This window comes from Urocitellus parryii, chromosome 2 (assembly GCF_045843805.1).
Source record: "Urocitellus parryii isolate mUroPar1 chromosome 2, mUroPar1.hap1, whole genome shotgun sequence".
NCBI lineage: Eukaryota > Metazoa > Chordata > Mammalia > Rodentia > Sciuridae > Urocitellus > Urocitellus parryii.
The window spans coordinates 224,783,498-224,811,067 of NC_135532.1; the positions used below are offsets into that span (position 1 = coordinate 224,783,498).

At 63.3% G+C, this 27,570-nt stretch overlaps 1 protein-coding gene across 1 annotated transcript; it reads left to right on the forward strand.

Moving 5' to 3' along the window:
- Window positions 1–3,071: 3,071 nt before the first annotated feature.
- Pfkl (phosphofructokinase, liver type) lies at window positions 3,072–26,713 on the forward strand. Its single transcript, XM_026410064.2, has 22 exons — window positions 3,072–3,238; window positions 8,072–8,145; window positions 12,120–12,197; window positions 12,855–13,044; window positions 13,536–13,701; window positions 14,127–14,171; window positions 14,333–14,441; window positions 16,540–16,635; window positions 17,455–17,547; window positions 19,133–19,258; window positions 20,052–20,116; window positions 20,795–20,858; window positions 22,005–22,151; window positions 22,501–22,571; window positions 23,074–23,161; window positions 23,605–23,757; window positions 24,693–24,857; window positions 25,037–25,098; window positions 25,189–25,300; window positions 25,657–25,756; window positions 25,845–25,950; window positions 26,258–26,713. The coding sequence occupies exons 1-22, from the start codon at window positions 3,154–3,156 to the stop codon at window positions 26,403–26,405; spliced, it is 2,343 nt and encodes a 780-aa protein (XP_026265849.1). The 5' UTR covers window positions 3,072–3,153; the 3' UTR covers window positions 26,406–26,713.
- The last annotated feature ends 857 nt before the right edge of the window (window positions 26,714–27,570 follow it).

Consider the following 27,570-nt stretch of genomic DNA (forward strand, 5'->3'; position numbering starts at 1 on the left):
ATATTGTGTCCATCTACATGGAAAAAAAATAGAAATAAAAAAACCCAAAACCCAATCTATAAATGGACTAAGGAATTGAACAAACACGTCACAGAAGAAATATGAATGGTGAACAGATCTATGAAAAAGTGTTCAACATCTCCAGCAATCAGAAAAATGCAAATTAAAACCACACTGAGATTCCATCTCACTCCAGTCAGAATGGCAACAATCACGCATACAAGTAACAGTAAATGCTGGTGAGGATGTGCGGAAAAGGTTCACTCAGACACTGCTGTTGGCACTGCAAATTGGTGCAACCACTCTGGAAAGCAGTATGGAGAGTCCTCAGAAAGCTTGGGATGGAACCACCATTTGACCCCGTTATCCCACTCCTCAATTTATACATAAACGACTTAAAATCAGCACACTGCAGTGATGCAGCCACATCGATGTTCACAGCAGCTCAGCTCACAGTACTTAAACTGTGGAACCGACCCAGGTGCCCTTCGACAGATGGATGGGTGAAGAACATGTGGTGTACTCAGTGATGATGACTGTGACTTTTGCTGGTAAATAGATGGATCTGGAGACAACTATGTTAAGGAAATAGGCCAATCCCCCCAAACCAAAGGCCCAATGTTCTCTCGGATAGGGGCTGCTAACACACAACTGCAGTGGGAGGGGAGATGGAAGTTCAGTGAATTAGACCAAGAGTAATGAAGGGAAGGGAGGGATTGTGTTACTGAAAGCTCGTCCTTGTCCCTGATGCCAACCCAATAACGAGGACACAGTGTTGAGAAAAGTGAAAAAGAAATCTTTATTGCTTTTCTAGCAAAGGAGAAGCACAGGGGACTCCTGACCCATAGGTGGGATTCTGCCCCTCAGCAGGAGCAGGGGCTGTTAGGGAGGTGACTCAGGCTACCTTCCACGCGCTCTCTTTTGGAGTGTGACTCCCTCCTTAACTTGGGAAATAGTCTTTTCTGAGATCTTCTGGTGCCATCCCCAAACCTGGATGACTTCAGTCTCATGGGGGTGTGTGCTCAGGGACAGATATTCTGCCTAGGGTGGGGGAGGTCACCCTGTTTCTCCTGACATCAGGGAGGAGCAGGGAGAGAGGAAGAGGAAGAGGAAGAAATGACCATTTTAAAAATCAGTTGCAGTTGGGCTCTGGATGTGGCTCAAGCGGTAGTGCACTCGCCTGGCATGCATGCGGCCGGGGTTCGATCCTCAGCACCACATACAAACAAAGATGTTGTGTCCGCCGAAAACTAAAAAATAAATATTAAAATTCTCTCTCACACACAAAAAAAAAAAAAAAAAAAGAAAAAGAAAAAAGTTGCAGTGGCCAAACAGCAAGGGCTAATTCAAAGCCTAAAACAGACCCCTGTTACAGAGGGGGACAGGAATAGGAAGACAGTGGAATGAATGTGACATAAGTTTTCTATGTACATATGTGAATGTACCACAGTGACTCTTCATAGCATGCACAACAAGACTTGGATCCTAATAAAACATATTCCATGTTTGTAAAAAATGTGTCAAAATATACTCTATTGTCAGGCTGGGCCTGGGGCTCAGTGGTAGAGCACTCACCTGGCGCGTGTGAGGCCCTGGGTTTGAGCTTCAGCACCACATAGAAATAAATAAAGAAAACAAAGGTACTGTCTCCAATTACAACTAAGAAAAATAGTTATTTAAAAAAAATACTCTGTTGTCATGTATAGTTAAAAAGAACAAATTTTAAAAGTGAATGCTATCTTCAAAATAACACTGGAAAAGGAAAAACACAAAACAAAATGGCTTATGTGTGTCCAGTTCTTCATGACGGTGATGAAGGACATGGAGAGGGAAGCTGGCCACTCCCTGTGTCTCCAGTCTTTAGGTGGGTCAAGGCAGAATGTTAAGTAAAAGAATGTGCTGACCAACTGGGCACGGTGGCGCAGGCCTGTGATCCTAGCAATTTAGGAGGCTGAGGAAAGGGGATTGAAGTTTGAGGCTAGACTCAGCAACTTATGATGCCCTATTTAAAAAAGAAAAGAAAAGGGCTGGGAATGCAGCTCCGTGGTGAGTCATTGCCCTGCACGCACCAGGCAGTAAATAAATACATAATAAACAGAAATATGCACTGCACACACGTAGATCAGCCAACAGTTCTCACTAACGCTGCATGTAATCATCACCCAGAGGCAACCCACGGTCTCCAGGGACTCCAGTGGTGTCTGGCCGACTCGCCTGCTGGCCCTGAGCAGGGACTCTGGTGGCATGGCCACCTTTTCTTAGCACCCTGGGTTTGGCTGCAGTTCACAACTCTGAAGGCCCTGAGGGCAGGGGCCTGTCTGCTCTGCGGGTGGCTAGAAGACCCCCTACTGCATGACTGACCTTCCCAGCAGGGCCAGACCTCAGCCAGGAGCTCCCCAGGGGCTGCCTGGTGGGCAAGAGTCCTCCAGGGTCCTGCCAACTCCCTGAGGTCCTGAAGGCTGCTGGCTTTCTTTCAATTCCGTTCTGCCACTGCGTCCCCCAGCGGCCAGCTCAGCCACAGCAGGAGGGCCTCTCTGAGCCCACCTCCTGGGGGCGGACAGATCATGGCCACCCCAAAGAATCTGAAAAAACACACTCTTGTCCAGCCCGGTCCGGCCAGTGGAGCCCCGGAATCAGGCTGGGCAGGGAAGCATCTGGGCCCCACTCAGGTCCACTCCGTGCGGCCAAGCCTTTGTAAGACACCGAAGCCTTTGCCACGGGTTTTAAGGCACTGGCACAGCAACGCAGGGAGCGCTTAAAAGCGCGAGCGTTTGTTAAAGGGCACCGGTTTGGAAACAGGCGGCCCATCGGGCCATGGTGGGACCCTGACCCCAGCTGCTGTGTGGTCAGGCACCGAGGGCGCGCCAGAGCACTCCGGGATCGGACAGGCACTTCCGGAGAGCGGCGCGCTGGGTCCCTGCGCGGGCCGGTTCCCCGGTTGCCGCGCTCCGGGCCCAATCCCGTCGCCCCACCTGCAGAAACTGGGCAGCCGCGTCCCCGCGCCTGTCACTCAGACGTGGCGCTGGGGGCGGGGCCGGGGCGGGGCGGGCACACTGGCGCGGGCGGCGCGGGGCGGGGACCCGGCTACAGCGACCGGGCACGCAGAGCCAGGCGGGAGCGGAGCGCGGGTCCTGCGTCTCGGCGGCCGCCGCCATGGCCACCGTGGACCTGGAGAAGTTGCGGATGTCGGGGGCCGGCAAGGCCATCGGTGTGCTGACCAGCGGCGGCGACGCGCAAGGTGGGCGGCGGAGCAAGGGCCTGTGGCGGGGGAAGCGGGGTGCCCACCCTCTCCGGGCTCCCCCGGAGCGCCCCCCCCTCGCCCTGGGGTCTGGGGACACTGGGCCAGCTTGGCCTCCGCTCCGGGCGCCCGCCTCTGGGTCCCTGTCCCTGGACTCCGCCCCGACGCGCTCTGGGTCGCCCGCGTACGTGCCGCGGGCCACGGGCCTCCTGGAGCCCCGCCCTCGCCCGCCCCGGTCCACTCTGTCCCCCGGGGTGTGTCCGCGCAGACGGCCGGGCCGGGACCCGTGGGTGGATCGCAGAGCAGTGGCCTTGGCCCCCGGTAGCCACTGGCCCTCAGCGCCTCTTCTGGGCAACACGTGTCAAGACCTGGGTCTCCCAGAAGCCACGTGGAGCGGTGGTCTTTGAGTGGGCAGTGGGACCCAGCCCAGCCTGGAGCCTGAAAGGAGCGGGAACCAGTGTTCCCCAGCCGCTCCGCTCCCAGCTGCCTTCGCGGGCTGCCACCCTGACAGCACCTCCACCTCCTGGTTCCTCCCCGCTCCTCCCCGTGCCCTTTGACTTGGGGCCTGGCTGGGGAAGAGGGCAGCTGTCCCGAGGGGAGCTTTGGGGGCTTTGGGATGCTTCTTATCCAAGTCCTCTTCTCACCTGCTGGGTTTCAGACAGGCCCCAGATGGTGCCCAGGGTCTGTAGTGTCCGCCTGGCCTGGGAGGGCTCGGTTCGTGCACCCTACTCTTGGCCTGGGGTAGAGGGGGATGTCTGTGTCCCTCAGTCCCTCTCCTGGTAGACTGGTCCTGCTCTGACTTCTGGTTTCCAGTTGTCTAAGTGGCCAGTGTGTCCCCTGTGGAACACAGCCACTTGGCAACACCACCCATCCTAGTCCTCAGGAGAGAGGAGAGGCCTTAAGGAGGTGGTGGGCTGGGAGGGGCTGCAGTGGGCCTGGTCTGTTTCCTTCTGGAGAGTTCCGAAGGGGCAGACCCACACGCCCTCCCTGATGCACAGTCCTGATGGCTGATCCCCCACCAGGAGCTGGGGAAGAGGGGAGAAAACAGTTCTATCAGGACCTAGTCCAGGAAGGTGGAAGTCTTGCTGATGAGACAGACAGGGGGTTCAGGTGGAGCTTGGGGCCTGGCCCAGGCTGCCGGTCAGTGTGCCCTTCTGCCTGTGACATGAGGGTGTTTGCTCCTGGGCAGTGGTGGCTTCCTGGGTGAGGAGACCGTGAGCTTGGAGGGGCCCTCGAGAAGCATCATCCCGTGAAGGTCAGCAGTGGGAAAGGCCCAGAGGGCAGTGGACAGACGCACTGTGGAACGGCTGGACTTACCTACCTGTCAGAGAGGCACTTTCTCCCTGAGCCTGGTGAAGCCCCCAGTCCTCCCTGGAGCCTCAGGGTCCCTCAAGCCCAGGAGGTCTCCATGGAGCTGGCCTGCAGTAAGGCCAGCTGGTGGGCGTGCAGGGCCCCTGGGGGTGCCCATCCCTGCACCTTTCCTCAGGAGGGACCTGATGGCTGGGCCATCCTCAGGGCTGAGAGTGCAGACATGGGGTTTGTGATGCTGGTGAAGGACCCTGAGACCAAGGTCCCCCGGCCCAGCAGGAGTAGGGCAAAGCCGCCTGCACACGTCCGCTGCCCTGCGCGTGCTGCTCGGTGCCTCACCTGGTGGGGCAGTGCTCTTGGTCGTAGGGCATTGCGCCCGTCAGAGCCCCTGCAAGCTGACCCTGCCAGTTTCCCGGCAAGTGTGTTCCCAAGCCCCGGAAGCCTTGCTCCTCTTAGGTGGGCTCTGGTCTCTGACTTACGGCCTGGGGACCTGTCTTTCTGGTTGGGCTGGCAGTGAGGGGGACTTTGCTGCAGGCTCCCCCGGTTCAGAGCTTGGGGCTAATGCAGGGCAGTGGACAGAGATCACTGGATGAGGGGCAGCAGCTGGCATCTGGGCAGAGCAGCGCCTTTTGCTTTGTAAATCCTGAAAAGCCATCTGTCCTGAGGCCCCCACCCCCCGCTCAGCACTGCTCCTGTGACCTGCCCTAGACGGTGGCCAGGCTCCACGTTCCCAGTGTGCCCTGTGTCAGCGCTGGGCTCTCGGCTGCTGGAGAATGGGACCCAGAGCCATCTGGGTGTGCAGGATGTGCCAGCAGTGAGTGCCTTGTCGGGGCAGGGCCTGAGTCCTGGCCGCTCTGAGCTCAGTGGCTCTGTGACCTGACCAGGCACTTCCCTCCAGCCGAGGGTTTTCCTTATTTTAAAGGGGAAGAGGCCTGCCAGGCTTCTTCCAGCCAGCCAGGAAGTCCTGTCCTCGGCAGCTGTGGTCTCTCCCTTCCTGTGGGCCAGGAGGCGGCAGCCTCGGGACGGCGGTTGCCCAGGGTGTCTGTCTGTGCAGAGTAAGGGAAGACTTGGGGAGCAGGCACACCCGGCCCGCCCGCCCGACCCCGCTGCCGCTTTGCCCTGGCACCTCTCCTTCCCAGGCCCTTCTAGCCCATGCCCAGTGCTGGGGCGCTGCCTTCTCTGTTGGTCAGTGCGGATTGAGTGTCCTGCCCTGCCCGTCTCTCTTCACGTGCTGTGCCTAGAGTTTGGGCAACCTGCTCTGGCTGGCCTGCTGACCAACCGGGACTCCGTGGCCTCATCCCAGGATCCCTACCTTGTACGGGACCTTGTTTTCCCTGGACATAGCCGTGGTGAAGCCGCTTTAGGAGCAAATGCAAGCTCAGTCCTTGGAGCAGAGAGGGGGCTGCTTGTCGGCCGAGGCGGCTCCTGCCTGCCCTTCTGACGGGGGTGGGGGGCAGTCTGCTGCCCAAAAGCAGGTTAAAGGGAGTTAAATACGCGTGTTTTTTTTTTATCCCCCTCCATGGGTTGAACCCAGGGTGCTTAACCACAGACCCACATCCCCAGCTCTTTCTTTTATTTTGAGATAGGGTCCCGCTAAGTTGCTTAGGGCCTTGCTAAATAGCTGAGGTTGGCCTTGAAGTTGCCATCCTCCTGCCTCAGCCTCCTGAGCCACTGGGACTATGGTCGTGTGCCACCACTCCTGGCTAAGTAGGCCTTTGAAGAGCCAGCTTCTTTGAGGGTTAGGGATCCCTCGCCCTCAGGTGGCCGGCTCCATGGCAGCAGCCCTGGCCCAGCCTGAGATGAGCCGCACACCATGTGGCTGCCTGCTCCTCTCCCGAGTGTGGAACACAGTCTGGTTTTGGCTGCTGTTGCCTCTGGGTGTCATGAGGGTTTATTTCGCAGTGTCCTGAAGTCACTGCAAGCCAGGGGTACGGTCACACTTTACCCTAGCCCGGGCACTTTGCTGTCCCTAGTGGGCTTCTTGGGAGCCCACTAGGCTGACCAGTGAGCTGCTGACACCAGGCTGGCCTGGCCAGAGTGCACGGGTCCCCCTGGAGCTGGGGTTACCTGAGAGAGATTTGCACTGGGCAGTGGGACTGGCCTCTGCCTCGCTCCAGCCCCCTCGTCCTGTCTGAGCAGAGGAGGGTCTGGACCTCTCTCTGGGGCTGGTGAGGGCTCTGGATGACCTCCTCTCCCTTGTGTCCCCTGCTCAGTGAGGGCAGAGGGCAGGGGGAACCTGCAGCCCCCTGCCCAGCCTTGGCCCTGACTCCAGGCATTGATCTCCTCAGACAGTGCTCCCGTCTGCTGGGGTGCATGGCTTTCTGGGTTTTGGGGTGCTTGCTGTACCCCCTCTTTAACCTTGGCGACCCCACTTCTGTCATCGTGGGCTTTGAGACAGTTGATGTGTCTGGCAAGTGTGGAAGCTGGGAGTGCCCGCTGGCCCCTGGGCTCTGCCCACCCTGATGTCCGGGTGCCCCTCCACCAGCAGCCCTGGCACCGGTGTCTGCTGGGTCTGGAGAGGGCTGCTTGCTGTGCCTTGGGTATGTGAGTGGGGTGTCCAGGTGAGTCTGCTGGCCAGGGGCTTGCTCTCCCCCAGGAATGGGTTTCTCATCTCACCCAGGATGGTGGCCAGTGTGCCGCGGGGGGCCATGGACAGGGAGCAGGCAGTGTGAAGCTCTGCCCAGGGGGCTTCCTAGAGGCCTGGGGGGCATCGTCTCAGAACTACTCAGTCCTCCAAGCCCTCAAGCCAAGCTGGGACCTCTGGGGCCCCGGGGTAGGGCCATGGGTCCTCCTGGGGTCACAGTGCAGACCCACTCCCTTCGAGGGACCTCCTGGAGCTTTAGAAGGGCACCCAGCAGAGAAGAACCTCAGGCCTCTAGAGGCTGGGACATGGCTTCCCCCGGGCACAGCTTTCCTGAGGCCTGGGACGGGCGTCTGGGTGTGCATGTGTGCCCGGCGGGTAAGGAGAGGGGCAGAGGCTCCTTGGGGGAGAGCAGCGCCATCCAGCTGTGCGACTGCAGCTCGCCTGCCCCGCTGTGCTGTGGGTCTGGGCCGCCTTGAGGCGAACCGCAGAGGCCTCCTGTGTGCTGCGTGCTCCACCTGGCCCAGGCCACCTCCCCAGAGGGACTCCAGAGCAGAGGGAACGTGGAGGCAGTCCTGGGAGCCCGCTAGGGGACAGGAAGGAGGGGTGCATCCATGGGTGCTTCTGAGGGCATTCTGCCCGTGTCCTGGCCTGAGACTGTACAGCAGGGGACCCTGCCCTTTCATCCTTGGGTCCTCGTGGTCAGCGCCTGGATCTGTGGGCCAATCTTGTCGCCAAGGTTAGGACTGCAGAGGTTGGGGACACAGCAGGTGGACGGAGGCCAGCGACCCTTGAGCAGCTGTCCCCGGCCTACTGCTCCGTGGGGGTTCCCTTGTGTCACTCCAGGGTTCTGAAGCCAGCCCCAGGCTGGTCTCATTTCGTGGGCCAGGGTCTCCAGTGTCCTGGAGGCTGGGCTGATGCGCTTCGCCCCGACTCCCTCACAGGTATGAATGCTGCCGTCAGGGCCGTGACGCGCATGGGCATCTACGTGGGCGCCAAAGTCTTCCTCATCTACGAGGTAGGGCATGTGCACAGGTGCAGGGTGGCCAGGTGTCCCCGGGGAAGCAGGGTGGCCCTGGTGTGCCCGGGGAAGCAGGGTGGCCCAGGTGTGCCCGGGGAAGCAGGGTGGCCAAGTGTCCCCGGGGAAGCAGGGTGGCCAGGTGTCCCCGGGGAAGCAGGGTGGCCAAGTGTCCCCGGGGAAGCAGGGTGGCCAAGTGTGCCCAGGGAAGCAGGGTGGCCCAGGTGTCCCTGGGGAAGCAGGGTGGCCCTGGTGTGCCCGGGGAAGCAGGGTGGCCAAGTGTCCCCGGGGAAGCAGGGTGGCCCAGGTGTGCCCGGGGAAGCAGGATGGCCCAGGTGTCCCTGGGGAAGCAGGGTGGCCCAGGTGTCCCTGGGGAAGCAGGGTGGCGAGGTGTGCCCGGGGAAGCAGGGTGGCCAGGTGTCCCCGGGGAAGCAGGGTGGCTCAGGTGTCCCCGGGGAAGCAGGGTGGCCAGGTGTCCCTGGGAAGCAGGGTGGCCCAGGTGTGCCCGGGGAAGCAGGGTGGCCAGGTGTGCCCGGGGAAGCAGGGTGGCCCAGGTGTGCCCGGGGAAGCAGGGTGGCCCAGGTGTCCCCAGGGAAGCAGGGTGGCCAAGTGTCCCCGGGGAAGCAGGATGGCCCAGGTGTCCCTGGGGAAGCAGGGTGGCCCAGGTGTCCCTGGGGAAGCAGGGTGGCCCAGGTGTCCCTGGGGAAGCAGGGTGGCCAGGTGTCCCCGGGGAAGCAGGGTGGCCCAGGTGTCCCCGGGGAAGCAGGGTGGCCAGGTGTCCCTGGGAAGCAGGGTGGCCAGGTGTGCCTGGGGAAGCAGGGTGGCCAGGTGTCCCCGGGAAGCAGGGTGGCCAGGTGTGCCCGGGGAAGCAGGGTGGCCAGGTGTCCCCGGGAAGCAGGGTGGCCAGGTGTGCCTGGGGAAGCAGGGTGGCCAGGTGTGGCCTGGGGAAGCAGGGTGGCCAGGTGTCCCTGGGGAAGCAGGGTGGCCCAGGTGTCCCCGGGGAAGCAGGGTGGCCAGGTGTCCCTGGGAAGCAGGGTGGCCAGGTGTGCCTGGGGAAGCAGGGTGGCCAGGTGTCCCCGGAAAGCAGGGTGGCCAGGTGTGCCCGGGGAAGCAGGGTGGCCAGGTGTCCCCGGGAAGCAGGGTGGCCAGGTGTGCCTGGGGAAGCAGGGTGGCCAGGTGTGGCCTGGGGAAGCAGGGCCTCTGCGGTGTGGACTGCGGCCTGCTGTATGTGGTCACCTTGGAAGCCCTCAGGTGGACTGGGCTGTGGTGGTGGGGGCTGCCCCTGGTACAGGGTGAGGGCAGTGTGAGGCAGGAAGTAGGGGCCTGGTCAAGGCATCTGCAGGAAGGAGACTTGCCCGAGGTTGGTGGCCTCCTGGTACCCAGGAACCAGCCCACTCCAGGCTCAGCAGGCTGCCAGGGGTCCTCCCGGGGAGTTGGAGGAGCAGGGGAGCTGGCATTGTTGGTCTTTGTTCAGCCTGCAGGCCTGGCCCTGCCCAGGGGAGTGCTTTCCTGCTGTGAGGCTGCCTCAGTCCCCTTCTGAGGCCCTGTGACCCTGCCCAGTGACCAGCACAGACAGGCCCTGGAGGGTGAAACCAAGCAACGTCCTTGTTTGTTCTGTCACTAACTGTGGGATGTTCCTGTGTCTCACCTCCCAGCCCTGTCCTGGGTTTGGGGCTGATCCTGCAGCGGGTGCTCTGGTGCAGGGATGGACACACACACACACACACACACACACACACACACACACACACCGCCCCTGCACGCACACATGCCCTGTCCCTCCCTCCCTCCCTCCCTGCTCGTTCTTACAGATCTCTGGAATTCCCTCGCTGTCCTGTGGTTTGATGTCACCTGTGGTTATTTTGTTTTCACTGTTTACACACAATGTAGCCAAGCCCAGCCTGCCCTCTCCCAGGGCCCCGCCCCAATCTCTGCCCTCTATTTTTTTTTTTTTTTTTTTTGTACTGGGAATTGAACCCAGGGGTGCTTCACCTTGGAGCCACATCCTCATCCCTTTTTTGTATTTTATGTAGAGACAGGGTCTCATTGAGTTGCTGAGGCTGGCTTTGAACTCCCGATCCTCCTGTCTCAGCCTCCCAAGCCACTGGGATCACAGGCGTGTGCCACTGTGGCCTTGCTCCTGGCCCCAGCTATGGCAGGCCCACCCCTCTGGTCCACAGGGTGTCTGATGAATGAACACACAGTGAGTGGGAGGAGGGACAGTGAGGGGCAGGCCAAAATGGGGCCTGGAGCCTGCATGTCCTACAGTGGCTTCAGAAGCAGATCTGAGTCCTAGGAATCCAAGAAGCTGGGCGCTGTGGCCCATACCCTGAGGACACATGGCTCCAGGCAGGGAGGCTGGGTTCAAGTCTGTGTGCAAGTCTCTTCACCTCCTGGACCCTCAGTTTCTTCTATTAAGTGAGAGGTCTGACTCCTTCCTCTCCGGGGTTTAGGGACAGGAGCTAATTCAGAGGCTGCCTGGGGCCGGACCTGCAGGGTAGGGGAGGGCTGGGGAGTGGGGAGTGAGTGGGGCCTGAGAAGGGGCGCCCTCTCTGGGCAGAGACATCTGGGGGGCAGGGGTAGGAGGCCCTCCTGGCTGCCTTGGGGTCTGCAGGGCCTGCCAGCGTGTTCCTCCCCACGGGGCGGGGGCCAGGCTGTGGCCCTGCACTGGCTCTGCCTGACCCGGCTCAGCAGGTCTGTGCCTGCAGCAGCGTCCTGGGCAGGGCCTGGCCTTGCTTTTCACACACATGGCCGGGCCGCCTGGCCTGAGCCAGGAAGGTTGCTGTGGGCCCGCGGAGCATGGGGTGCCCCCGAGAACCATGTGTGTCAGGCCATGGCAGGGTGGGCAAGTGCCCACTGGCTGGCCTGGCCCACGTGGACTTCAGGGGTGGCGCCAGCTCTCTGCTCTTGCCCGTGGTGACCCTCTGTGTCCTGAGCCGAACCATCACTGTGCCCCGGGTGTGAACTGCTCCCCAGGGAGCACTACCTCCCACCCCTTGGCCTCGTCACCCGTCTGGAAAAGCCAGGAGGAGCAGAAGCCACGGCTGAGCTGGGCACCCGAGGCGGGGCTGCGGGGGGCTGCGTCACCCTGGGTCAGGGCCTGGGGGTCACGGGGAGGCCTGCCCTCTCACCCGGTACACTGTGAAGCCTACACGCTGCGTCCAGCCCGTACGCAGGACTCCTGCAGACAGAGAAGGGTGGCCGTGGGCAGACTGTGCTTGGCACTCGTCTGTCCAGACGGCCAGTGGCAGACGCCGTCAGGGAAATGCAAGTTGGATCTCCTCTGAGGGCTGGTCCGCGGCCAGCGGGTGCAGGACTGGTGCCCCCAGTGCTGTGGGGAGCTGGAGCCCGGGTCGTCCTCACTGGGGGTCGAGGGACACTCGGGGCACCACGGAACCTGCCCCACGTCTGCCCACACGTTCCCAGACTCACGAGGACCTTCTCAGACACCTGGAGCACATCTCTGGGACTCCTCAGCAGCCTGGTCTCCACCGCCCCTACTGCTGGCCCACTAGGAGGGGAGGACGGGGCGGGGCAGCAGGCAGAGGCCCTCTGCAGGCCTTCCTACCACGTCCACTCCTGGCAGGTCTAATCTGTGCCCCCAGGAGGTGGGGCGGTGGGCTCCCCGGGGACCTCTGGGTGCTGGTCTCCTCTGTGCCCCTCTGGGTGCAGTGACGAGTGCTTGGCGTTGGGAATGCGCACCACGTGGGCTCCTGCTCCATGAGCCTTTGCCAAGTGAATGTTCTCTGCACTGAACCGACTCCCTGGCTGTGTAGACGGGGTTCGGAGCCACATGCACATAGTCCCACCTTCGTTACCCGAGGCCCTTGGGGTGGCTGGGCCTTGAGGTGGGGACCCTTGGGCCTGCTTCCTGCTGGTGAGGTTTTGGCCATGACCAGCTCCCGTCTCCCAGATGAGGGTGCTGTTGGCTGCTGTGCCACCCTGGTCTCATGCCCGTCCCACTCTGGTTTTAGGGCTACGAGGGCCTCGTGGAAGGAGGTGAGAACATCAAGCCCGCCAACTGGCTCAGCGTCTCCAACATCATCCAGCTGGTGAGGCTTGTGGCCGGGCGGCCTTTCCTGCCCCGTGAGCACGTTGAGCACGTGGGTGTACTCACCCCATCCTGCAGGTGCCCACTCCAGGCTGCCCGGGCCTCCTGGTTGTGTGGTGCTGCCAGGAGTCTGGCTGGAGTCCAGGCCCAGGACAGGGGTCTGGACAGGAGGCCCTGGTGCAGACTGGGGGGTGCTGCTGCAGGGCACGGACGCAGCCCGGAAGGCCTCAGGAGTAACGCAGAGGGGGATGGGTGTGGGGTCCCCACAGCCACGTGGGCAGGGGCACCTGGCCCCGGAGTGCTGTGCACTGCAGCTGTGTGCCAGGGCTGGGGCCCTGAGGTGGGGGGCAGGCCAAAGCTGCCAGCGGGGGCTGCCGAGGTCTGTTCCTCGTGGGCCTGGCCGGCTCCCTGCAGCAATGCACTGTGTGTGTGCGAGTGTGTGCGAGCGTGTGCAAGTGTGTGCTAGCATGTGCGGTGCTTCCAGTTTCCAGACCCATCATGCTCTGTCCCCTCCTGCTTGAGAAAGGCCTGGGATGTGGGGACCCTGTCCAGGCTTGGAGATGTCCCTGGACTTGCTGCCCAGTACTCTGGTCCCTCTGGTGCCCCTGGGGACCTCCACCACCTGCCAGCCCACTTGAGGTGCTGCTCTCCTCTGCAGGGCGGCACGGTCATCGGCAGCGCCCGCTGCAAGGCCTTCACCACGCGGGAGGGACGCCTGGCAGCAGCCTACAACCTGGTCCAGCGGGGCATCACCAACCTGTGCGTCATCGGGGGTGACGGCAGCCTCACGGGCGCCAACATCTTCCGCAGCGAGTGGGGCAGCCTGCTGGAGGAGCTGGTGGGGGAAGGTGGGTCTGCGCAGGAGCCCGTGGCCTGGCTGCCACCAAGGCAGGACGACCCTAGGTGGTTCCAGATGTAGGGCCGCGGCGGCTGGTGGTGAGGGGTCAGAGCGACCTGAGGTGACCTGGCATCCAGGAGCCGGGCAGTGCTGGCTGGCGCTCCAGCACGGCCTGGGCTTCATGGCAGTGTGTGATGATCGGCTCCCGAGAGGTTCTGGCCATGGTGACAGGCTGCCACAGTTGGCAGAAATGCGGTTAGAATTAGGGTGACATTAGACGCAGTGTCCCAGGTTGCTGCCTAGAAAGTAGCCTCTTGGAGCCTCGCCTGTGCCACTTGGGGGCCCTGGAGTGTGGGCATGGCCGTTCCTTACCACAGGGTGTTGGGTGGAGTGTGGTGGGCACCACCCGGTGCAGACAGCCCCGTCACCCCTCATGGTGGCCAAGGGAACCGGCTGTAGCCGGGCAGACTCAGCCAGGTCTTCCCGCTACTCCTGGCCCAGGTAAGATCTCGGAGCACACAGCCCAGACCTACTCACACCTGAACATCGCCGGGCTGGTCGGCTCCATAGACAACGACTTCTGCGGCACGGACATGACCATCGGCACCGACTCAGCCCTGCACCGCATCATGGAGGTCATCGACGCCATCACCACCACCGCTCAGAGGTGAGTGAGCCCCACCAGCTAGTCGGCTCCCGGCCTCCCTGCCCCTCCGGGTAAGGCTGGCCTCCTGGAGACAGCAGGAGTCGGCAGGGGTCAGCCGAGGAGCTGGGGGTCGGGTTCCTACCCTGCCAGGTGGATCTGGGGCCTCAGCAACGTGGCCCAGCCCCAGTGGCTGCTGCCCTTGGGGGTCGTGGCACCTGCAGGGGCTCCTTGGGGTCATGTCGGGGACAGCCAGACCCTGGCTTGGCAAGTGGCCTTTGACCTTAGTGCACATCGGACAACTGGACGGAGGCTGTTGGGGAGCCCGGGGTGTCTCTAGCCCTGGGGATGGGGGCAGGGCAGTCTCTTTTGCCTGTGCCCCTGTACGTGGGCCAGTCAGCCTGGCACAGCTCTGCGGCCCTGACACACTGCCCCTTCCGTCTCCACAGCCACCAGAGGACCTTCGTGCTGGAGGTGATGGGGCGGCACTGCGGGTGAGGAGGGCTGTCCTGGCCAGCTGGGTGGGGCGGGGACAGCGGGGGTGGGCGCGGCACCTTCCGTGGCGTCTGGCATGCCATAGTGCTCATGGAAGGCTGTGAGCTACGAGCGCTGGGGCAGGGGGGACAGGAAAAGACGGCTGGACCTACTCCCGCAGGTACCTGGCTCTCGTGTCGGCGCTGGCCTCGGGGGCCGACTGGCTGTTCATCCCCGAGTCGCCCCCTGAGGATGGCTGGGAGAACTTCATGTGCGAGAGGCTGGGCGAGGTGAGAGGCTGAGGGCCCCGCTGCAGACCCTCGATGGCTCTGAGTAGCTTGTCCTCAGGGGACCCTGGGGAGTGTCCTCTGATTCTGTGGCTGTCCATCGTGTCCTACTGGTTCAACAGCAGCTGTCGGCCCCTCTGGCGTGTGGTCACCTGCGTGCACCTGTGGTCCTGCCCCTGGTGGGCAAGGGCTGCAGAGAGGGGCACCCTGGCCGCTGTCCTGGGCTCGGCTCTGTGTGGTCAGCAGGGCACGTGGTGACCTGGCTTCCTGGGACAGCGATCATGGGTCTGAGCCACTGAAGCTGAGGATGCGGGTGCAGGGTGCAGCGCAGTCACCCAGGTGGCAGGCTCAGGGTGGCGAGGGGCTGGGGCTGGCCCCTCATCCCAGGCCTGTTCTCCCTGCTGAGGGCAGCCAGGCCCCTGTCGGTGGGTTCTGAGCCAGGGGGATGAATGGCCAGCAGTGCCCATGGCCAGAGTGGGAGCAGGAGAGGGCAGGGAGGCGAGGCCTCCTGGGAGGGCTGGAGCAGGGTGCCAGGCATCAGCCCTGAGCTCCTGCTGGAGGGGGTTCTGGATAGCATGGGCGACTCTGTCCTGCAGACCCTCAAGGCCCCCCGCTGGGATAGCTGACTCTAGTCAGGCTGGGGCGCATGGTGGGTGGAAGGCCACGGAGCCCCTCCTGCAGCTTCTGCCCAGGCCTGGTGGAGCAGGTGGGCCCAGGGGCACGGAGGTTCTGGCTTTGGCTCTGGTTTCCGGAGTCCAGAGGGTCTGTGTTCTGCGGGGGGCCGGGGGCAGGCTCACAGCTCAGGAGCAGCTGGCTGGCCTGGGGCTGGCACAGGTCCAGTCCCCACGTGAGTGTGGTGGCTTCACCCCCGTTCACTGTGGCTCCTCCTCCCTCCGACTGTGCAGCCGCTGAAGGTCATGGTCTGTTCTCGAACCTTCCTCAGTGGAGGCAGAGCCCGTGGGTGAGGCCGTGCCCCCCCTGGGTGGAGCCCTCCAGGCTGGCTGCAGTGAGGACAGAGCTGGCCCTTGTGACCACAGCTCCTCTGCTCACTTGGCTCAGTGGCCTGGATCTGGGCTCTGCAGCCTCCTGCCTGGGAGGAGGCACCTGGGCCTCTCGTGGGCACCTGTTCCCCCGAGTGCAGGTGTTTCTCGCCTTGCCCACTACCCGAGCCTTAAGGGAGAGAGAGGGAGGCCCCGGCTCTTGGATCTGCCCGCATCCCTGTCCCCTCTGAGCCCCCTGTACCAGCACTGCCTCCTCCGGGCAGCCCTCCCACCTTCGACCCCAGCTGACTGCACCCAGGCCGCCCATGAGCTGCTCCGACCTGTCTCCATGTCTGAGGCTCTGGGGGCCCCTGTGGGCCTGGGGGTTCACAGGTCAGAGCAAATCACAGGACATCACTGAGGAGAGAAGGAGCACAGAGCACTTTGAATTGTCAGGGAGCTGTGTGACCATAAGCACTGTCACTGTCCCATGCAGCAAGGCTTGGTGTGGGGTGTTAGGGGCAGCGCGGGCCCCATGTGCCATCTTTGGCCTGCCCAGTGGCTTCAGGGTGCAGTGTCCAGGGAGCCCTGTCTGGTGGTCAGCTCTATGAGGTCACCCATCTAAGGATGAGAACACAGGCTTAGAGGGGACCTGAGTGTCCCAGGCTAGCCACCGGGGATCTGGCTCAGGGACTGGGGAGGGCACTGTTCCTATGGGTTCCTCTGCCCTCCTTGCAGATGGCCCTGCCCAGGCCCTGGGACTAGAAGGCCTCACCTGTAGCATGTGCTGTGGCCCTGGCCCCAGGTCCTTCCCCACCCCACCTCCGCCCCATGTCCCTCCCCGCAGGAGGTGCTGGGGTCCCCCTCCCCCGCCCCGCCTCCTGCCCCGTGTTCCCTCCCCCCAGGAGGGTGCTGGGGTCTGTGGGCCCTGACTCAGCTTTCCCTCTGCACCCTAGGCCTCCTTTCAGGTCCTGCAGAGCTGGGGGAGGGTCTGCCCTGGCTCACAGGGGTTGAGAGTACCGTGTCCTGGTCCAGGACCTAGACCCCAGGGCGGCTCCAGGGGCCAGGGCCATGTTCGGTGGCTTTGCCAGTGGGTGAAGCCTGGGGTGTCTCTGACTCAGACTCGGAGCCGGGGGTCCCGGCTGAACATCATCATCATTGCGGAGGGCGCCATCGACCGCAACGGGAAGCCCATCTCGTCCAGCTATGTGAAGGACGTGAGTGTGCGGAAGCCCTGGGGTGGGCCCGGCCATGGGGAGGGGAGGGTGGGGACGGGTCACAGGGCAGAGTGCTCCTGCGTCTGCACTCCTCCAGGGCTCTCACTGGGTCCCCGCCCTCGCTCTGTGGGGACAGCTGTCTGGGCCTGGACTGGCTTCCTCCTAGGCATCCTCGTCCCTGGTGATGCCAGGTCAGGATGGCAGCCTGGGCTCTCCCCGAGAAGCCCTGGCCTGACCCTGGGCACTGTCCCTCTCTGTTGGAAGCCCCCGTTCTCTGGGTTCCAGTCGTCATCCAGGACGAGCTCTCTTCAGGGCTGGGCCCCCAGCACCCCAGGGACAGCCCAGCTCCACCTCAGGGACAGGGTGCCCCTTGCCCCACGCTGGATCCGCAGCTGGACACCCCTGCCCCATGAGGAGGAGCCTTCCTATGACCCCTGCCCTGGGCTCCCCTTGTTGGAGCATGGTCCTGGCCCTTGTGCCCCCTCCTTGGGCTCCTACTGGGTGACCATGTCCCCTTGCACTGTACCAGGGGCCCACCTGCTGTGGATTCCTCTGTCCCCATGCCCAAGGCCACAAGTCCAGGGCTGCGGTGTGCCAGCACGTCCCATGAAAGTGCACTCGAACTTCTGTACACACCCACATGCACACCTGGGAAATCTCACCTGTGCACACTCACATGACCCCCAGCTCAGACGCAAGCCTCCTGGCTGCCCTGCAGGCTCTGAGGCTGGGCAGGGGTGAGCTCCAGGCCAGGCCGGTGGAGCGGAGGGCAGCGGGTGGCACAGGAGCCCATGGCCCCCCATCTCTCCCCACAACCAGCTGGTGGTCCAGAGGCTGGGCTTTGACACACGAGTGACCGTGCTGGGCCATGTGCAGCGAGGAGGGACACCCTCAGCCTTCGACCGTGTCCTGGTAGGTGGGCGTCGCCCTGGCTGGGTGAGCGGTTGCCCAGGTGTGGGGTGAGTGGTGTGCACGTGACGGTGACGTGCTGGGCGTGCGGTCAGCGTCTCTCTGCTGCCGGTCCTCCCTGGGGTGAAGGCTCAGCTCCCTGTCCTGCAGAACTTGGGCCTGGGGTCCACGAGATCCCACCCTGCCTGTGTCTCCTTGCCAGTGCCCTCTGCACTGCACACGTTGGTAGTCGGGGCTGCAGACCCCCTTGGTGGCTGTGGGCAGGTTCCTGGGGGTGGGGGGAGCGGGGGGTGAGCAGAGAGGGGCCTGACTGGTGGCCTCCTGGCAGTTCTGGGCTCTCTGGGTTTGCTGTCAGTGGTGCTGATTACAGCCGAGTCTCAGCTCCTCCTCTGAGGAGTCATGCTGGAGTCGAGTGGAGCCAGGCCTGGGGCCAGGAAGGCCCATGGGTGGCAAAGAGCCTGCACGTGAGGGCTGGTCACCCTGGCAGGGGACCAGGCAGACGAGACCTAGGCTGGTTCGAGACGGCATGGTGCTGTGGCCTGGCCCAGTGCTGCTCTGAGCCTTCCCAGAAAAATGTCCGTGTGTGGGCTCCGCCTGGGCCTGCCAAAGACCTGGATGGCACTCACTGACCCTTGAAGGGGTCTCACTGACCTGGCCAGGCCTCCGCTGCCCCCTACACAATGCACCAGGTGCACATCCAAGACCCCACAAGGGGCCTGGGACTGGGGCCAAGCCAGCCACCACCCAGCTTGGTGGGGGGTGCAGCACCAAGAATAGGGAGATGCAGGGGTCCCTCCCTATCTGGAGGTCACAGACTAGCTGGCCTGTGTGTGGACACTGGTGGAAGACACTGGGTCAGACAAAGGACAGTGCATCACTCACATCTGTGGCCGCCCCCAGAGTCTCCATGCTTCTGGGCTGGTCCTGAGCCTGTGTCTCCACCGGGTGACATGAGGAGCACCAGGTGACACCTCCATGTAGTGGGAACCTGAATCTCAGCCGTGGCCTGCCAGCTGCTCCTGAGGCAGCCACCATTGCTTTTCTGGGACTGTCCCCTAATGTCCTGGAAAAGACAGTCCAGAGTAATGACAGGTGGACCTTGCTGTCAAGAAGCGCAGGAGCCCAGGAGGCTAACTGGCCGCCTCCCAGTGCCTGTAACTGCCCAGGGGGACCTGCCACCTGTGGTCATGGAGAAGCTGGTGCCTGCTTGGGCCCTGCATCGCCTGGCTGGCGCTCCTTGGCTGTGCCAGGACCTGCACACGGGGCTGGCCCCAGCGGGCAGCTGTGGACATTGTAGTCCCCATGCACCGCAGCAGGACGGTGGGCTCAAGGAGTTCTCTGGGGGAGGCACCTGGAGATGCCTCCAGCCCTCCCCTGCTGCCCTCGGGGCCAGGCCAGGCCCTCCTGGCAGGACTGTGGGAGGCCTGTGAAGTGGTGGCCGGCAGCTGTTGTGGATGCTGGCCGAGTGGGGCTGAAGCTGAGGTGTGTGCGTCTGCAGAGGGCAGCCATGCGGGCTGGGCAGAGCAGATGGGCAGGGGAGCTGCCGTGAAGGTGGGCTGCGTCAGCCTGAGCACCCCTCTCTGCACAGAGCAGCAAGATGGGCGTGGAGGCCGTGATGGCGCTGCTGGAGGCCACGCCCGACACGCCAGCCTGCGTGGTCAGCCTCTCGGGGAACCAGCCCGTGCGGCTGCCCCTCATGGAGTGTGTGCAGGTGGTGAGTACCAGCCCCTCCCTGCATAACGCCGCCCTCAGGCCGGTGCCACCTGCCCTGCCCTGCACTGCCCTGCCCTCCTCCGACATTGCTGGTGTGTCGGGTGGGGTGGCTCTGCCATGCTGTCCCCCCAGTGCAGCACGGGCCTCATGAGGGAGGGCCACGGTGGTGGGGGAGGGGTGTGGGCACAGCCCAGGTGAGACAGCCCAAGAGGGGCGCCAGCTGCAGGGGACCTGGGGGTCGTGAGGAGCCAAAGTCTCTCAGTGGCTTGGGCTGACCTTAGAAGCCCAGTGGGACGTGTGTTTGGTTTAGAATGGGAGGGACAGGGACTGAGGAGGAGCAGGGAGGGGCGAGGAGGAGCAGGGAGGCAGTGGAATGGTGGGTACAGGTCCAATGGGGGACACTGCTATGGCTGGAGCAGGGATCCAGGAGGGGGTGGGAGGTGAGGCTGAGGGGCTGTGAGGTCAGGATTGAGACCCGCCCTGCCCTGGGACCTGCAGGGAAGGGAGGGCCGCAGGTGGTCATGGGTCTGGGGCTCCGTTCCCAGGGCTCTGGCCCAGGACCCTGGGGTCTGAGGCAGTGCAAGGCCTGGGCTGCCTCTGCGGGGGGAGGACAGGTGGCCGGGTCAGGCACCAGGGGAGCTCCCATGGCTGCGATTTTGGCCCCTGCTGAGGGACCTTCAGGACTAGGGCTGGGAGAGGGTGGTGGGTGGATCTCCCCTGCGGGAGCCACGGGGTGGGCTGTGGCCGTGAGGGCGCGCAGGGCCTCCGACAGCCTGTGCTTTTGCTTCTTTAAGACAAAGGAAGTGCAGAAAGCCATGGATGACCGGAGGTTTGACGAGGCCATCCAGCTCCGTGGCAGGTGAGGGCGCTGCCTGCTCGGCCCACGGTTGGGGCCGGCGTGGGCTGTGCTCGGCTGCAGAGGTGGGCTCTGCGGGCGCTCACCTGGGGTCCCCTCAGCATTCTTCAGGGAGCCTAGCTGGGGGAGCTTGGGGGCACTGGGTCTGCAGTGAAGAAGCTGGCTGGGGTGGACGTGGGCCTCTGTGGCCAGGACAGAACCTGTTGGACATGCGTAGCATTGCTGAAGGGCAGACCTGGGGTGGGTAGCACCCAATGCAGAGAGGTTCCAGCTGGTTTAGTACATCATGGCGGGTGGGCTGATGGGACGGCGAAGGCCAGCAGCTGTGTGGACTCCGGTCCTTGGCCGTGTGAATGCCCCCCTCCTGCAGGCGTCCCAGCCACTCTGCCTGGGCAGCTCTGACGGCCCCTTGCTGCGCTCCTGCTCCTGCTGGGGCTGCACAGGCTGGATGCTTTGCTGGTCACGACCCTGTGTGTGCTGGGGACTGAGCCTGCTGTCAAAGGCACCAGCCGGAGTGTGACACCGGGAAGCCACACTGCGCAGTCTGGCTGCCTTGTGGCTGTGCCGGGGTCCCCGCAGAGCCCCAGGGCGTGTGCCTGACCAGTTTTGCCGGGCGGAGCCGTGCCCTGCACTGCGTGGTGGCGTGGCTGGGGCTGAGCTGCATGACCTGCTTCCTTCCAGGAGCTTCGAGAACAATTGGAACATTTACAAACTGCTCGCCCACCAGAAGCTCTCCAAGGAGAAGGTGAGGCGAGGGAGCAGAGCCGGCCATGTTGCTTCAGAGGCCCTCAGCCCACTTGCTGCGTGCCTCCCCGCCCTGCAGCCTGGGGTCTGCAAGCTGGGGCTGGCCAAGCTGACCTGTGGAGCCCTTAGGTTTGGCTCTGCTTGTGGGCACAGGTGCCAGTTGGACCAGTAGGTCCCACAGCCAAGCCTGGGCCACAGTGCAGAGTCCAGGGACCCCACTGCAGAGTGGGCTGGTTCTTGTCACTTGGCACAGGGCACGAAGTAGCCCATGATGGAACACTGAGAGGACAGCACCAGCAGGCAGAGAGCCTCAGGTTAAGGGGTGTTACAGACTCAGGGTGACAAAGGGCTAATTTCTTTGTCCCAGGATCAAGGAGGGGCCACCCACACACTTCACAGTGGGTTCTGGCTCATAGGCCTCTTGGAGGTGGCCACATTGGTGCCAGAGGCTGGGTGGGCTCCAGAGGCTGTGCAGCCTGGCCAGGGTGCCCACTGTCCCACCTCAGCCATCCCTCCAGTGCTCCTGCAGCCTCCTGGTGCCCACGGCATGTCTGGTGGAGCTATGTGGTCTCTCTGCCCCTCCCGGGACCTGGCTGGTGCGTGACCCCTTCTGGGGGCAGCAGGCTGGCTCGGTGGCAGGAACCACAGTCGGGCCATGCTGCCCTTAGGAGCTGGCTGCTGCAGAGCCAGGTATACTGAGGTGCTAGGTGCATGCTGGATGCAGAGGTGGCGCGGGAGGGCGGTACAGGTGTGCTGTGTGTAACACGGACCCCCTACTTGCATTTCGGGTGTGTAGGGTTGACTGCAGCAGCCAGTGGAGCTGGTCACTCACTCAGAGTGGCTGCTGGGGGGCAGGACGGCTGCAGCCCCCTTCCCCACACCCCTTGGCCCTGCCCTGAGAATGGGGCGTTGCCTGCAACCTTACCTCTGCTTACGCCCCGATGCTGCCCCAGGAGCCCTGCTGGGTGCCAGCGGCCACTCCCCTTGCTGGGGACTGCAGTATGTGCTGGTTGTACCGCGTCTCCTGGGGTCTTTCTCAGCGTGTGTGCTGCTCCAGGGGAGCTGGCGGAGTGGACAGCGCTTGCCTTCGCTCACTCCCTGTCCAGCTTTGTGTCTCATGCTCCGGTCCTGTCTCCTCTCTCTGCAGACCAACTTCTCCCTGGCCATCCTGAATGTGGGGGCCCCGGCAGCCGGCATGAACGCAGCTGTGCGCTCTGCGGTGCGGACTGGCATTTCCCATGGCCACACGGTGTACGTGGTGCATGACGGCTTTGAAGGCCTGGCCAAGGGCCAGGTGGGTGTGTTTCTGAGGGCGGGGGCTGGGGCCCAGCACTGCACCTGCTGTAGTTGGGTCTTGTTTGCCCTTTGGTCCTTTGTGGCCCACCCCTCAATTACTTAGACGGACTTGGGGAGCTCTTGACATGCAAACCTCAGAGTGGCCCAGTACAGGGGCCAACTGTCGGGTTGAAGCTGAGGGACTGTGTCCACTTAGCCTTGCCAGCCAGGCCTGGAGATCCCACCCTGGCTGTGTGGCAGTGGTCAGTGTGGCATGGCCTTTGTTCCTGGGCACAAGCCTGCCTTGCTGAGAAGGAGCTGGGAGACTCCATTCCCCTGAACCTGTACCCCACCCCCCCACCTGCCAGGTGCAAGAAGTGGGCTGGCATGATGTGGCTGGCTGGCTGGGACGCGGTGGCTCTATGCTGGGGACCAAGAGGTGAGCTGCCAGCACTGGGCAGTGGGAGGGGAGAGCCAGGGACAGTCTCCAGGGTCACAGAGGACACCAGCCCTGCAGTCCTAGGAGCCAGCCCCGTTAGCAGCTCTGGGTCAGCCGAGCTGACTGGGCCGGGGCCTCCTGGCCTGAGCTCAGCCGTGGCTGGCTGTGCAGAGGAGCTGCAGTGGGCGCTGCGTGGGAGTGGGCTGGAGCAGGGGCGCCTGTGCCTCTTTCTGGGGTCTGGCCTTTCCTGGCCTTATCACCAGGCCTGCCAGTTGTGGCTGTGGTCTCCATCCCAGGGTCTGGTGGTCTCAGGATGATAAACGGGTGCCCAGGCCACTCGTGGCCACCTTCCACATCTCTGTCCCTGCACGGAGCTCACTGTCTCAGGGAGGGGCGTTTCAGTGACTGATCATGGACTCTGGGATGGCCGAGGCATGAGCTTTCTGGGGTCAGTGTGGACATGAGTCCTTGGACGCACATGTCCACATGGCATCTCCTGCAGGACCCTGCCCAAGGCCCACCTGGAGGCCATTGTGGAGAATCTCCGCACCTACAACATCCATGCCCTGCTGGTCATCGGGGGCTTTGAGGTAAGGGCTGCCCTGCCCAGAGTCCTGAGTGGGGCTCCCCTGTTTCAGGCCACTTGAGTAGCCCTGCCCACACACCTGGTGGAAGTGCGGCCTCAGGTCACCTCGCTGGTGGTGGGAGGGTCAGGGTGCTCACTGTGGGGTCGGGGCTGGGGCTTCCACAGTTCAGACGGCCCTGGGCTGGCGAGGAGGAGAGGGGAGCCTGGGGAGCATGCGAGGTGTCCTCAGACGTCCCTGAATGATAAGCCAGCAGCGGGTGGATGTGGGCTGGGCAGCTCCTCAGCGGAATGCGGCTCCCCTGGAAGCTGCCGCAGGATGAGGCCAGGCAATGGGAGACTGCAGAGGCCCCGGCCTTCCTGGCCTTAGGTCAGGCAGGTCAGGCAGGTCAGGGAGGAGGGTGAGCCCGCACGCAGAGCGCCCCTCTCCCCCTCCCGCCTCGCCTGCAGGCCTATGAGGGGGTGCTGCAGCTGGTGGAGGCGCGCGGGCGCTATGAGGAGCTGTGCATCGTCATGTGCGTCATCCCCGCCACCATCAGCAACAACGTGCCCGGCACGGACTTCAGCCTGGGCTCCGACACGGCCGTCAACGCCGCCATGGAGGTGCGGGGGCTGGGTCCCGGGGTCCTGCCCACTGTGCCCCTCCTGGGGGTGACGCCCCTCCACTGCGGACCTGCGCTGGCCCTCCTCACCGCCCTCATGGTGTGGGCTGCCGGGCGCTGGGCATGCGCGCCAGTGCTCTGCTGCCCAGCCCCAGCTCCCCGTGCCCCTGGGGGTGGGACCTCGCCCTCAGGCCCTACACAGGGCACCTCCCATTGGCTCTTGATGCACACCTGGGCTACACCTTGGCCCAGACCCCAAGAAACTTCCAGTAATGTCCTGTCTCCTTTTAAACATTTTTTTCCCTTGAATTTTCCCTTCCTTTCTTTTTTGGGACCAGGGATTGAACCCAGGAGCACTTACCCACTGAGCCATGTTCTCAGCCCTTTGTCTTGCTGAGTTGCTTAGGGCCTCACTAAGTTGCTGAGGCTTTGAACTTTCCATCCTCCTGCCTCAGCCTCCCGAGTCACCCAGAATCAGGCGTGTGGCCCAGCGCCTGACCAATCTCCTTTTCGAACTCCGAACTCCTCGTGGTTGGCATTAAGCATCGCATTATCACTATCCCACCTGTTTCTAGCGCGACCCCGAGTGGCAGATTGTGACCCTGGCCCAACCCTGGGAGTCTGATGCCACATCCCTAACCCTACCCACAGGATGCTGGTGACACTGCCTTCCTGGCACAACCAGAAATGTCCCCAAGCCACTGTCCACTGTCCCTTGAGTGTCAACTTGTCCCAGCTGCCAGTCCCTGATTCTGTGTAGACCAGGTGGCAGGCCGCCCAGCCTGCCCCCGCCTGGCTGTGGTGAGGTGCTGTGGACACCCTGAGCATGAGCTGCTGCCTCCTGGTCCCTGTCCCTAGGGTCCCTGCAGTGTGGCAGCCTGTGGCCCACCAGGGAGGGTGAGGACACAGACCCCAACAATCCCTTTGATCCCCCAGAGCTGTGATCGCATCAAACAGTCGGCCTCAGGGACCAAGCGCCGCGTGTTCATTGTGGAGACCATGGGGGGCTACTGTGGCTACCTGGCCACCGTGACGGGCATTGCTGTGGGCGCTGATGCTGCCTACGTCTTCGAAGACCCTTTCAACATCCACGACCTGAAGGTGAGCCTGCCCACTGTGGCTGCAGAGTGCCAGGGGTCCACCCAGGCCCTCCTGAGATGCCGGCCCCAGGAGGGGCCTCACTTTCCACCGGGGGCACCCAGGCCCTGCTGACCCCTGCCCACGGGCTGGTCTGCAATATCTCCACCCCACCCTGGGCCCATCCCTGTCCTCCTCCCCAGGCCAACGTGGAACACATGACAGAGAAGATGAAGACGGACATCCAGAGGGGCCTGGTGCTACGGTGAGCTGCCCCAGGGCTCTGGGTACCCGCCTGGGGGGCTGTGGACAGGGTGGGGCTGGCAGGACCGACGGCCGCCCTGTGCCCCTCCAGGAATGAGAAGTGCCACGAGCACTACACCACGGAGTTCCTCTACAACCTCTACTCCTCCGAGGGCAAGGGCGTCTTCGACTGCAGGACCAACGTCCTGGGCCACCTGCAGCAGGTCTGTGCGGGGGGGGGGGGGGGGCGGGGGGGAGGGGTCAGGTGTGGGGAACCCCATTCCTGCAACTGCTCTGTGCAGGGCTGGGGCTCCCAGGGGACACTGGCATCCCCTCCACTTCACGGTGGCCCTCAGGCCTGTGGATGTGAGGCGTGGGGGCCACCCACTGCCAGCTCCTGGGCTGGACTTTGAGGCCCTCCAGGCAGTGGGCACAGGTGTGGACAATGCAGAGGCAGGAGGCTGGGGTGGTCAGGCTCAGTGGGGCATGGTGGCCTGGATGTGTTGAGGCGTGTGCCACCTGGGAACCCATCTGCGTGGAGTCTCTTCTCCCGCCTGGCCAGCACCTTGTCTGTTTCCAGGGTGGTGCCCCAACCCCCTTTGACCGGAACTATGGGACCAAGCTGGGGGTGAAGGCCATGCTCTGGATGTCAGAGAAGCTGCGAGCTGTTTACCGCAAGGGTAGGTGGGGGGCCCTGAGGCCCGGCTTTGGCCTTGGAAAGGCCCCGGCTGCACCCAGCCTGCGGCCAGCACATGCCTTTGTCCACAGGACGGGTGTTTGCCAATGCCCCAGACTCAGCCTGTGTGATTGGCCTGCGGAAGAAGGCAGTGGCCTTCAGCCCAGTCACCGAGCTCAAGAAAGACACTGACTTCGAGTGAGTCCCCCAGAACCACATGGAGAAGGGTGAACTGGGGCCAGACCTTCCTAGGGCAGGTGTGCCAGCATGGCCCCTGTAAACCCTGACCCTGTGAGCTGCCTCATTCCCACCCAGGTCCTGAGTACAGGCCTCACATCCAGCACAGAGCAGAGTGGGGAGGGGGAGAGGGCAGGCTGGTCAGGCTGAGGCCTTGGCACCCGACCTCTGCATGTGCCAGCCCCAGATGTCACGTGGGGCAGTGGCCTTTGAGAGGAGGGCAGGGGGGTGGGCCCAGCTCCCTGGTCAACCCTGGCCTCTGACCCAGGCACCGCATGCCGCGGGAACAGTGGTGGCTGAGCCTGCGGCTGATGCTGAAGATGCTGGCGCACTACCGCATCAACATGGCCTCCTACGTGTCCGGGGAGCTGGAGCACGTCACCCGCCGCACCCTGAGCATCGACAAGGGCTTCTGAGGCCTGCCTGCCACCTGCTGTGCCCACACAGTCGGGCCCAGTGGGTCTGCTCTGCTGGCTCTGGGGCCCTCTTGGCCTCTCCAGCCCCCTGTCAGGCCTCGGGGCAGGCTGCCTCCAGGACGCAGCACCCTGGCGCCCGCCTCCTCACCCGTGCCAAGTGTGCACAGCCAGCCTCACCAGCCGGCTGGTCACTGGCACCATCTCCCTGCTCCCGTGTACCTCACTGGCCTGCACCTGCCTATGCCACCAGTGTGGCTGAGCAACACTGCCACCTTTTCTAAAAATAAAGTCACCCACTGTGGAGTCTGATCAGCCCCCGGAGAGCATGTCCCACGGAATGTTTGAGGGGGTGGGCAGGACCTGGATAGGCCCCCAAGGTCACGGGGCCCCATAGCCCCAGGGCTGAGCCAGGACCCAGGAACAAGGGCCCCACCCACAGTTTTCTCCAGAATCAGCTAGAGAGTGACTGTCCCCAGGGCCACCATCCCGATCCAAGTTCCTCCCTAGCCCTGCCCTGGGGACAGAAGGGGCTGCAGTCATACCCTGGTCAGCAGTTTCTGACCCATGTAGCCCCCACCCTTGACCTTAAATGGTCCCCTAGACTCGGCCTATGCTGAGGTCCAGCCCTGCAGCTGCTGGGGGCTGGGGCTGGGGTGCCTCACCACTGGGGGCTCAGTAATCCCACCAGGAGTCTGGGAGGCGGCTGCAGCCCTGCCCCTTCTGGAGGCTGTGGGGGATACACACTGCACTTGGGGTCACCTGCTAGCCATGCACAGGGCTGTTCCAGAGCCCAGCTCACTGCACAAGCCACATTTCAGTGCCCTGTGATGACAGACACCAAGCCACAGACCAGGGCCACTCTGGAGTGCGTGGAGGCTCAGGCTGTGGCTTCCCTTTGGAGGGTCCGAGTGGACAGGGCCTGTGGGGCAGCCCCAGGGCCAGGTGAGGGTGCTGGAACCTTCCCTCAGGCTGCCCTTGCCCTTAGCAGGAGCCTTGGCCCGGTCCTCCCACAGGGCAGAATGCCTGGTGGGCTGGCCCCATGCTGTGCTCCAGTTGGCCACCCACGTGGTGGCTGGTCTTAAGGGCCCAGGCCTCCTGGCTGCTCATTCCTGGACCTCTGCTGGAGAAGCCCATGCTGGGCCTCTGCTCTTCTGACTGTTGGAAG